The 12606-nt window shown below is 39.0% G+C and overlaps 1 protein-coding gene across 1 annotated transcript in view; it reads right to left on the bottom strand.

Annotated features, from left to right (window-relative positions):
- Window positions 1-12606, bottom strand: part of LOC309476053 (uncharacterized protein) — a 62994-nt gene that overhangs the window by 981 nt on the left and 49407 nt on the right. The window contains exon 3 of the mRNA XM_082139189.1: window positions 1266-1568. Within this exon, the coding sequence (XP_081995315.1) occupies window positions 1266-1568 (303 nt within the window). The remainder of the gene's footprint in view (window positions 1-1265; window positions 1569-12606) is intronic.

Genomic DNA, 12606 nt, shown 5'->3' with positions numbered 1-12606 from the left:
AAAAAAAATTACACAGAGATGCCAGTATCAGAATCATTAATCCAAAGAAAAGTGTTCAGAAGGTTGAAAAGCGAATGCCAAAAATCATGGTGTGTCTTAGATTTAACTATTAAACTTTTTTTGGTAACACTTTAGAATACTGTTCCTTCATTAATGAATAACTACACTGGAACAAATGAGTAATGCACTATTAACATTCTAGTAACTACTATTAACTAACAAGAAATAAGTAATAGCGCTCAGTTGAATGTGGTAGTTCACTAGCTAATCAGTAACTACTATTTTTTTCAGACCTCACCAGAGAACTACTATATATACAGGTCAATAATTAACATGAATAATGCATAATTTAAGGTATAATAAAAGGTAACGGTAACCCACTAGTAAGGAATCAAGTGTTACTACATCCTTCTAAGACTAAGACTTCTAAGACACTGAAGACTACTAAGAACTATTCAGGTTGATAATTAATATTAATAATGCAATGTATAATATAAGGTAACTGTAACCCACTAGTAATGAATCAAGTGTTACTACATCCTTCTAAAGGAACTACTTATTATTTGGATCAGTATTCTAAAGTGAAAAACATGATAACTACCTAATATTGACTGAAGTCATTGTAAGATTTTTGTAAGATTTTGAATAGTAATTCCTTTGGGATTTGGTAACACTTTAGTCATTACTTGTGTGTTCCCATGATCTTCACTTCAGAATACTGATCCAAATAATTAGTAGTTCCTTTAGAAAGATGTAGAAACACTTGAGTCATTACTATCCAAAAACCTTACAAAAACCTCAAAAGCTTATGACTTCAGTCAATATTAGGTAGTTATCAAGCTTTTCACTTTAGAATACTTATCCAAATTATTATTAGTTCCTTTAAAAGGATGTAGTAACACTTGATTCATTATACTAATGGGTTACCATTACCGTATATTATACATTGCATTATTAACATTAATTATCAACCTGAATATAGTAGTTCTTAGTAGTCTTCAGTGAGGTATGAAAAATAGTAGTTAATGATTAATAGTGAACTACCACATTCGACTGAGCGCTATTACTTACTAATTTGTTAATCAGAGTTTCTTGTTAGTTAATAGTAGTTACTAGAATGTTAATAGTGCATTTACTCATTTGTTCCTGTGTAGTTATTCATTAATGAAGGAACAGTATTCTAAAGTGTTACCACTTTTTTTTACATTTAGGACATATATATTTCAAAGTGATTAACAAACAAAGGGAACCAATAATAAACTCACTATAGACAATGAGACTGAAGCTTTTTCTTCTTACACCGTTGATCAGTCGTAGATAATCTCCAGCATGTTCAGTTGTGGTGTTTGTGATGATCAGAGATCCAGTTTGATTGTCCAGCTTCAGTCTGTCTCTGAATCTTCCATCAAGAACATCATCATATACAGTGATTCTGTCGGCCGTTACATTGATTTCAGCTATTAAAGTGTTTTCATCTCCAAACCTCCACTGAATCACATCATCATCCTTCATTTTAGTAAGACGAGCTTTCAGAGTGACTGATTCTCCCTCATTCACTGATATTTGAACTGTAACTCCAAACACTCCTGAAAACAGAGTTTTTCAAATCACTTAAAGGAGCCGTATGTAAGATTGTGGCCAAAACTGGTACTGCAATCACTTTCAAATTACTGTAGAGCGGTGTATCCCCTCCCCCTCCCCCTCCCCCTCCCCCTCCCCCTCCCCCCTCCCCCCTGACTCGAGGTTGCCAGTTAGGCTGCAGGATCCAGCAGGAAAGTCGGCTGCTACAAGGAGATTCCAATGGCAAGTGACGAGTCCTACACAGTAAGTTTTTTTTCGGACTTTGTCACGACGTATTTCGGATTCATAACGAGGTCTTTTAGGTTTCGTAACGTTAGACATTTTTTATCAGAATCAGAATCAGAATCAGAATCAGAAAGAGCTTTATTGCCAAGTGTGCTTGCACCCACAAGGAATTTTTCTTGGTACTGAAGCTTCCAGTGCACATATACAAATACAAATACAACAAGAAACATAGTAATAATACAAATTCTAAGAATAAAATATATAAAAAAAAATTAAATAAAAATAGTATAAAAAGTTAAAAAAAAGGGGTCACAGTTGGGTTTAGTCTGAATAAACATTTACAGATTATGAACATATTTACAGTATTTTGAGAAGTATGAATAATATAAATATAAATATCACCTGAGTTAGAGAATATTACACTAGACAGTGGGAGTCTAGTGCATGTTACAGATTATGAACATATTTACAGTATTTTGAGTAGTATGAATAATATAAATATAAATATCACCTGAGTTAAGAGAATATTGCACTAGACAGTGGGAGTATTGCACTTACAGGCATATGCCTTGGGGGGCATGTTAAGTGTTCAGAAGGGAAATGGCCTGTGGAAAGAAACTGTTCCTGTGCCTGGATGTTCTTGTGGCCAGTGATCTGTGTCGCCGTCCTGACGGTAACAGTTCAAACAGGGGGTGTCCAGGGTGAGTGGAGTCTGTGATGATTTTACCTGCTCTCTTCCTCACTCTGGAAGAGTACAGGTCCTGGAGGGTTGGCAGGGGGGCACCAATAATCCTCTCTGCAGTCCGGACTGTCCGTTGTAGTCTCCTGATGTCCGATTTGGTAGCTGAACCAAACCAGACAGTGATGGAAGTACTTAAAACAGACTCAATGACGGCTGAGTAGAACTGGATCAGCAGCTCCTGTGGCAGATTGAACTTCTTCAGCTGGCGAAGGAAGTACAGTCTCTGCTGGGCCTTTTTCACAATGGAGTCAATGTGATTTGCCCACTTCAGGTCCTGAGAGATGGTAGAGCCCAGGAACCTGAATGACTCCACTGCTTCCACAGTGCTGTTCATGATGGTGAGAGGGGGGAGTGCTGGGGATTTTCTCCTGAAATCCACAATCATCTCCACTGTTTTGAGCGTGTTCAGCTCAAGGTTGTTATAGCTGCACCAGACAGCCAGCTGTTCAACCCCCAGTCTGTAAGCAGACTCGTCACCATTTTGGATGAGACCGATGACGGTGGTGTCGTCTGCAAATTTCAGGAGCTTGACAGAGGGGTCTTTAGAAGTGCAGTCATTAGTGTACAGGGAGAAGAGCAGTGGGGAGAGAACGCACCCTTGGGGGGCGCCAGTGCTGATGGTGAGGGTCCTGGATGTGAGCTTCCCCAGTCTCACTCGCTGCTGCCGGTCGGTCAGGAAGCTGGAGATCCACTGACAGATTGAGGATGGCATGGAGAGCTGAGTCAGTTTGGCTGTGAGAAGATCAGGGATGATGGTATTGAAGGCCGAACTGAAGTCCACAAATAAGATCCGTGCATAAGTCCCAGGTCTGTCAAGATGTTGCAGGATATAGTGCAGTCCCATGTTGACTGCATCATCCACAGACCTGTTTGCTCTGTAAGCAAACTGAAAGGGATCCAGAAGGGGTCCAGTGATGTCCTTCAGATAGGCCAACACCAGTCTTTCAAACGACTTCATGACCACAGACGTGAGAGCGACAGGTCTGTAGTCATTAAGTCCAGTGATTTTAGGTTTTTTGGGAACCGGAATGATAGTGGAGCGTTTGAAGCAGCAGGGAACTTCACACTGCTCCAATGATCTGTTGAAGATCTGCGTGAAGACTGGGGCCAGTTGGTCAGCGCAGGCTTTTAGACAAGCAGATGAGATGCCGTCTGGGCCTGAAGCTTTCCTAGTCTTCTGTTTTTTGAAGACTCGGCTCACGTCCTCCACACAGACCTTAAGCTCGGGTTGGATGGCAGAAGGGGGAGGAGAGGGGTTGCAGGAGGTGATGGTGGATGTGTGAAGTGCACATCAGAGCGGGTGTGAGGTGTGAGTCTGGGCTTCTCAAACCTGCAATAGAATGCATTGAGAGTGTCAGCCAGTTGTTGATTCTCCACAGCTCGGGGGGATGGTGATTTGTAGTTGGTGATGTTCCTCAGGCCTCTCCAGACTGATGCCGGGTCGTTGGCTGAAAACTGGGTTTTCAGCTTTTCAGAGTAGCTTCTTTTAGCAACTCTGATCTCCTTTGTCAGTCTGTTTCTGGCCTGGTTATACAAGATTTTATCCCCACTTCTGTAAGCATCCTCTTTGGCATGACGAAGCTGTTTGAGTTTCCCAGTAAACCATGGTTTATCATTAGTGAATGATAAGAATGTCCTGGTAGGAATGCATGTATCCTCACAGAAACTGATATATGATGTTACAGTATCTGTGAGCTCATCCAGATCGGTGGCTGCAGCTTCAAAAACAGTCCAATCAGTGCAATCGAAGCAGGCCTGTAGATCCTGCTCTGCTTCGTTGGTCCATCTTTTTACAGTCCTTATTACAGGTTTAGCTGATTTCAGTTTCTGCCTGTAGGTCGGTATAAGATGAACCAGACAATGATCAGAGAGCCCCAAAGCTGCCCGTGGGACGGAGTGATACGCATTCTTTATCGTGGAGTAACAGTGGTCCAATATATTACTGTCTCTGGTAGGACATGTAACATGCTGTCTGTATTTTGGCAGTTCACGGGAGAGATTTGCTTTGTTAAAATCCCCAAGAATGATTAAAAGAGAGTCTGGGTACCTTTGTTCCATTTCAGCTATATGTTCAGCCAGCTGTTGTATCGGCGCGCTCACACACGCGTCTGGAGGAATGTAAACATTCGCGAGAATGAATGAGGAAAACTCCCGCGGCGAGTAGAAAGGTTTACAGTTTATGAAATGTGCCTCTAAATTAGGAGAGCACATCTTCTTCAGTGTTGTTACATCTGAACACCAACTTTCGTTAATGTAGAAACACAATCCACCACCTCTCGTTTTCCCCGTTAGTTCCGCGATGCGATCCGCTCGGAACAGCTGAAAGCCCGGCAGATGTAGTGCGTTGTCCGGTATGGCTTCACTCAGCCAGGTTTCAGTGAAGCACAGAGCAGCGGAGTTTAAAAAATCCTTGTTAGTGCGGGTGAGGAGAAGAAGTTCGTCCATTTTGTTAGGAAGAGATCGGAGATTCGCAAGATGAATACTAGGGAGTGCAGTGCGGAGGCCGCGCTCGCGGAGTTTCACCAGCGCGCCAGCGCGCTTCCCGCGTTTGCGTCTGACCGCGCGTTTGAACAACACCGCTGCCCCTCCGACGAGAATGTCCAGTAAAACGTCTGAGTAATCAAAATCTGTGAAAAAGTTGTCTGGTGTGTGTTTCCTAATGTCCAGTAGTTCGTCTTTGGTGAAACTGATAGGAAAAGAATGACTAAACGCAGAACAAACCAACAAAAACAACACAATAACTGGAGAGCTCCACACCGAGGCAGCCATCCGCGGCGCCATCTTGGATAGAAAAAAAAAAAAAAAAAAATCCGACACGTTTGTAGCTGCAGCTGTGGTAACTAGAGCAGAGCTGGCAACCCGGATGCCGAAACACTACTGACTTCGTGATTGGTAGATAGGTGGAGGGTGGAGCATCAGGCCAAAACACAACATGACAACATCAACATCAGTTGAGGGCTGCAACTTCACTTTTAAATGACAATATCCTGGCCGGACTACTGTTGTCAGTGATATGAGTATTTGAAATGAACATGATTTCTTAATGTCTAGTGACATATCAGGGCCATTTTATGATTAATTGAAATACATTTCTTACATATATGTTGGTTTGATGAAGCTTCACTAAAATACTTTTATTAATTTAAACGTGACATTAATAATATTCTGCAGCATTTCAAAGACTAATGATGATGAATGAAAAGAGAAATAGATTTATATATGGAACAATAACTAAAATAAGATACATTTACTGTAATGTTTAATGTCACACTCTAATGCTGTTGAGCATCAGAGCTTCATATTTATTTTGTTATATTTAATAAATCACTAATAACTGAGTTTAGAGCTGAATTCAAGCTTGATCTGACAGTAAAATCACAGTTTAATTATTTCTATATGAGAATAACAGTGAATGTTGATCCTCTGACTAATTAAACCAGTAATTTATCACATCAGAACAGAACAGAACAGCAGAAACAACTGAAATCATAAAACTCACCATCCAGACGCCACAAACACAAACAGAGCAAAACTAATTTGAGAAAAAATTAATTTCATCGGTTTCAGTCCACGAATATGAAAAGCCAAACTCTTCAAAACAGCTTCATTAATAGATCCTGTTCAGTGGGTTTATTTTCAAAAGTGTCTCGTAAAGATGAGAAGTTAAAATTTTATTTTAGTGAGTCTTAAACTAACATTTTTTTTTATTATTAACATTTATCATGTGAGACTCAAACCAGTGTTATTTCAGTATCATTGAGATACTATTTGTTACGGAATTATGTAATTTCGTATAATGTTTTGAGTTTGTATATTGTTTGTATTTGTATTTATTTTGTTATTGTTGTTTTTTGTGTGTGTGCTTATTTTGCTGCTCTGTTTTAGGATTACGATGATTAGCTGTGAGCTGGCTCCACCCCTTTACGTGGGTTTAAGACCGTGCTTCCGTTTCGAGAGGACGAGTTGTTGCGATTCCGGGCCGGTCGCACTCCTCCTGGCTCCTCTCCAGCCGTCAGACCATTGTTGTAGTAGCTTATATGTTAATTACTTTCTTTTTGTTTTTAGTGGTGTTCTTTGTAGGGTTGACCTGCCCTTTTCTTTTGAAATCCTGTTCGTTCTGTTTTGTTAGAGTATGGAGGGTAATTTGTTGTAATTTTGATTTTGGATACTTTGAGGGAAGTTAGTTGCTTATTTTATTTATTATCTGTTTTGTTTGTTATTTTGGGCCTTGGGTCTTCCTGAAGACTATAACACCTACTGTTTTTTTGTTACTTTATTTGGTTACATTTAACTTTCAAATTGTTCAATTTTTTTTGTCTTAATAAAACGTTTATCGTTTTTTCTTGATTTTTGAAGTCACTTGAGTTCTTTGGGTCTGACGACTGGGCGTGGGAGACATGTTTATTTATTTTTTTCTTTTGTTACGATTAACCCTAGACGAATCGTAATAAATGGGGGCTCGTCCGTTTTTTTCGTTAGGCCATAATTTTTGTCCTCTTGTTTGATTATTTTCGTTTTCTCTCGTCTTCGGGAACAGTCCCACTGAGCAAGCGACGTCTGTGGACGTACAAAACAGGTTGATATCAAGTCCGCCCGTCCAGGCCATGATCTGAACGTCCATTGACAGCCAGAATTAGTCGATTAATGACACTGAGAAATTATGTCCAATCTGGCCATAATCTAAACGTCTACTGACAGCCAGAACTAGTTCAGAAAAGACGTTCATACTGACTATAATCTAGACGTCCGTTGACATCCAGAAACAGTCCATAAATGACGTGAATAAAGATGTCCAATCCGGCCATAATCTAAACGTCCACTGACAGCCAGAACTAGTTCAGAACAGACGTTCATACTGACTATAATCTGGACGTCCGTTGAAATCCAGAAACAGTCAATGACTGACAGCCAGAACTAGTTCAGAACAAAATGACAAACAATATCTGTAAATTAATTAACTGACTGTTACGGACTATATCATTAACTGTTAAATTGATCTTGCTGGTCAGACACCAACAGGGTTCATGATGCACACATGGCACTTTTAAGTCCTCCTGGGAAGTTTGTATTCATGAGGTTTTACTATATATATATATTTTTTTTTTTATGTTTTAAATTAATTTATGAAGCCACTGTAAAATGCATCATTAGCCTACATGTTATATTGTTATACTATAACACTGTCATATTTTGTGCAGGCATTAGCTTACTTCATCGTAAATAGAAAAGCCTGACAATGTAACTGCTAAATACCCAAGTATTGTGGTATTCCACAATGTTTCTCACTGACACACTCATAACTCGAGATTGTGGATTAAAGAAAATCCCAAGCTTCCTACTCATATTTTCATCATTGTGGCGGCGTTCATGTGTGTTCAATTTGTAAATACGATCTTTATGATACTAGGTATGTCTTGAATGCATCAATAGCTCTAGTTTAGGGACAATCCATACAAACAATCTTTACTAAACAGACTGTCACAGTGAGAAGATTTTTGTCCTTTATCAATGCTAAAGGCCTAACCACTGCAGTTAACACCATGCTGTTAAATAAAAGTCTGTAGACAAGTCTTAAGGTTAGGGTTAGGGTTAACCTTAACCCTTAATTTCTAACCCAGACCCGGTTTCACAGACAGGGTTTAGATAAAGCCAGGATTTGTCCTTAGTTCAATTTGGGTATTTAATTATAGCTTTTAAAAATGTGCCTTAAAAAAACACAAAAACATTACCGGCGTGCATCTTGAGACAAAACAATGGCACTGCCATAAGATATGTCAGTACAAGTTGCTTTCAGGTAATACAGCTCAAACATGCATTTTAGTCTGGGACTACAGACTTGCCTGTGTAGTGTGAAACCCGGGGTATTATGTTGTAACTTGTTTATAATTATGCCAATGTTACCAAAGTGTTGCGTTGGACAGAGGATTAACTCTAAACCAACAGGTTGTGTACCAGTGCCACACAGGGTGAAAATGGATGTTGACATTATTAGGCATAAGAGTGTTTCTAAAGGAAAGGTCAAGAATTTGTGAAAGTGTAAAAGGGTCATTATGGGTCACATGAATGTAACTGTCACCACCATGATACCAATTCATTAGATTTTCATATAGATCTACATACAGAATTGTATATGAATATATGCAGTGTTTGCTCTGTTTAATATACTGTTTGCTCTATTAAATTGCACTTTATCAGAACAGTGGTAAATAAATATTATATATGGTCAGTTACTGTAAGTTCTTACAGTATTTTTAATCTTTCACTTTTATTGTTTAATTTTTAATCATGCACTGCAATGAAAAAACAATTTAACCAATTGATTAAATATAACAGCCAGCCTACAAATACAACCAAATAAATAGCACATAATATATATGGAGTAAAATTTACATGTGGTTTCAACAACCAGATGCATTTACACTTGTCCAGTTTCTTCTGGAATGCGGCCCAGACCACCTCCTGAAGTGGTTTGAGCAATCAGATTCAAATGCGTCACGAATGCATTTCGGAGGGCATTTACACCTGGTCTTTTCAAGATCATATAGCTATCCGATCACTAAAATCACATGAAGTTGTAAATGGCACCTATATGTGTGTGTGTGTGTGTGTGTGTGTGTGTGTGTGTGTGTGTGTGTGTGTGTGTGTGTGTGTGTGTGTGTGTGTGTGTGTGTGTGTGTGTGGAATGCCTTATATCAGGCTTGATGTAATTTTACTTGATTTGTGATTTATTTCATTTAATTGATTCGAGTACTCAAATTTTCAACTATGTATCTCTGCTATAAGCTAAACCACAACAGTGGCATTTGTATTTATTTATTTAACATTTTTTTTGCTTTGATTGTAGCTGCTGTCATGAAATGGGACCCAGCTGCAATAGAGGCCCAAATAAAGTCTGTAGCCGATCATCTGAAACTGCTTGCTGCTATAAATGAAGCTTGTGAACCTTGTAGCAGCCATATTTTGTTAATTGTTATGTTATATTGTTTTAACATTTTATAGATTATTTAAAGGGAAATTGTGTTAATTTACAACTTTACTGTTCAGGCTTTTAAGTTGTATTGTGTTAATTTATACTTTAGTCTTCCGGCTGTTAAGTTTTGGTCCAGCAGAACAAAATAGTAATAAAAATATATTTTGAGATTTAAATAGTTGATTTCTTGGAGTGATTAGTTTGTTTTACAGGAAAATGGTAAGCAGTTTATTACAGTTATATTGTTAAGATATACAAATGCAAGTATATACACTACACAGTTATTCAATTGAATATTCAATATTATCAATATTCTTTAAAATCTTATTTAGGTCTATGGTCTGTGTGTCTGCAGTTTCATGACACGACAACCATTAACTTTGAGTAACTGGGTTTTTCTCAGTGAGAACTAGCTCCCTCACTGCCACTGTTTTGTAAATATTTGTAAGTAAATATTTTTTAAAGTTGGATCCTTGAAAAATGCACATATAGGATTTCCATGTCAGTATGGGTCTTTAAGAGTCTTTGACATTTCTACTACAGAAAACACGTCTAATACAACTTTTATTCTGACTGCCTTTAGATGTCTAACAATTACATCTGTAGCAAGTCTTTACTTGACATCTATAGAATGTCCAGAAAAGACGTAAAAAAAACTTTCATTCTGGCTCCTGTGAGGACGTCTTCTGGATGTCTAAGAATGACGTATTTAGCACGTCTTTAATTGACGTCTATACAATGTCCAGAAAAGACGTATAAAAAACTTTCATTCTGGCTCCTGTGAGGACGTCTTCTGGATGTCTAAGAATGACGTCTTTAGCACGTCTTTAATTGACGTCTATACAATGTCCAGAAAAGACGTATAAAAAACGTTCATTCTGGCTCCTGTGAGGACGTCTTCTGGATGTCTAAGAATGACGTCTTTAGCACGTCTTTAATTGACGTCTATACAATGTCCAGAAAAGACGTATAAAAAACTTTCATTCTGGCTCCTGTGAGGACGTCTTCTGGATGTCTAAGAATGACGTATTTAGCACGTCTTTAATTGACGTCTATACAATGTCCAGAAAAGACGTATAAAAAACGTTCATTCTGGCTCCTGTGCGGACGTCTTCTGGATGTCTAAGAATGACGTCTTTAGCACGTCTTTAATTGACGTCTATACAATGTCCAGAAAAGACGTATAAAACACTTTCATTCTGGCTCCTGTGAGGACGTCTTCTGGATGTCTAAGAATGACGTCTTTAGCACGTCTTTAATTGACGTCTATACAATGTCCAGAAAAGACGTATAAAAAACGTTCATTCTGGCTCCTGTGAGGACGTCTTCTGGATGTCTAAGAATGACGTCTTTAGCACGTCTTTAATTGACGTCTATACAATGTCCAGAAAAGACGTATAAAAAACTTTCATTCTGGCTTCTGTGAGGACGTCTTCTGGATGTCTAAGAATGACGTCTTTAGCACGTCTTTAATTGACGTCTATACAATGTCCAGAAAAGACGTATTAAAAACGTTCATTCTGGCTCCTGTGAGGACGTCTTCTGGATGTCTAAGAATGACGTCTTTAGCACGTCTTTAATTGACGTCTATACAATGTCCAGAAAAGACGTATAAAAAACTTTCATTCTGGCTCCTGTGAGGACGTCTTCTGGATGTCTAAGAATGACGTCTTTTAGACGTCTTCTAGACGACTTTTTGCTCGCTGGGGTGTTTTTCGGAAATCTTGCTGGTGAGTACGCTATTTGCTAAATGCATGTATTGTTGTTTCTGATTGGCATCTTTTATTTGTGCAGGGGAGTTGGAAATGGTTATATAATGGACTTTAGCATTGAAGCGTTTAGACTTTCACCTACTTTGCAAGCATTAGAGAAATGTCGTAAATCTGACTTGTTTCTGATAGCTGATTTTTATGATATACCTATTCCAAGAGCTGGGACGAAGCAAGTAATTTGGGAAACTTTGTGTGATAGGTTAGTGAGGATCGGAGTTTTTGAATTTGATGAATCCAGTCCAGAGTTGCGAAATGCCGAAACAGGTGTGCAGCAGGATGCGGAAGTCACTGGTGGGGAATCTGTGGATAGAAATGCTGTGGCTAATCCACTAGTAGGTTTAAACACAGAAGATCTTAAACTGGCAGTTAGGCTTAAAGAACTTGATTTAGAAGTTAAGCGGCAGGAGCATAGTACACAGCTTTTGAAGATGAAGCAGTACGATCTGGAAAGCCAAGGTGCGCGTCGTTTGCCGGTGAGTACATTTAAAGTTCCTTTATCACCTGCCCCTTCTGCTAATGTTGATTCTCATGCGTCACCTATAAATTCAAATGAATTTGACATCAGTAGACAAATTCGATTAGTCCCTACGTTTAGAGAAAGTGAGGTTGACTCCTATTTTAATGCGTTTGAACGTATAGCCGCTGCCTTGCGTTGGCCTAGGGAAATCTGGCCGCTTTTACTTCAGTGCAAGTTGGTTGGGAAAGCGCAGGAGGTAGGCTATGTGCTGCTATGTCAATTGAAGACAGTCTTGACTACGATGCATTAAAGGCGTCTGTGCTCCGAGCCTATGAGTTAGTCCCAGAAGCTTATCGTCAGAAGTTTCGTTGTCATTTAAAAGGTGCCAATCAGACGTTTGTGGAGTTTGCCCGTGACAAGGGAGCTCTTTTCGATAAGTGGTGTCAATCCAGCAAGGTAAGTGATTTCGGTAAACTTCGTGAATTGGTATTACTTGAAGATTTCAAGAATTCGTTATCTGATAGAATTGTGGTGCATCTAAATGATCAGAAGGTGACCACACTTTCGGAGGCCGCTGTTTGTGCAGATGAATTTGTTCTAACGCACAAAAATAATTTTTTGCCACCTAATCGTCGTGAAAATTCTCAAAATAGTGTGGGTAAAAATGTGAAATATACGAAAACTGTAGTTCCAAATCAAGGAGAAAATCGCGAATGCTTCTACTGTCACGAATTTGGCCATCTGATTGCGGTGTGTCCAGTACTTAAAAGGAAAAATCAGTCACCAAGAAGGGATAATCCTAAAAGTGTTGGTTTCGTTCGTGTGCAATCGAAAATTAACCTCGATGAACGAAATGTTG

This window comes from Leuciscus leuciscus, assembly GCF_965113295.1.
Source record: "Leuciscus leuciscus genome assembly, chromosome: 15".
NCBI lineage: Eukaryota > Metazoa > Chordata > Actinopteri > Cypriniformes > Leuciscidae > Leuciscus > Leuciscus leuciscus.
Note: the sequence above shows the minus strand (reverse complement) of the source record. Positions and strands in the feature narration are given on the sequence as shown.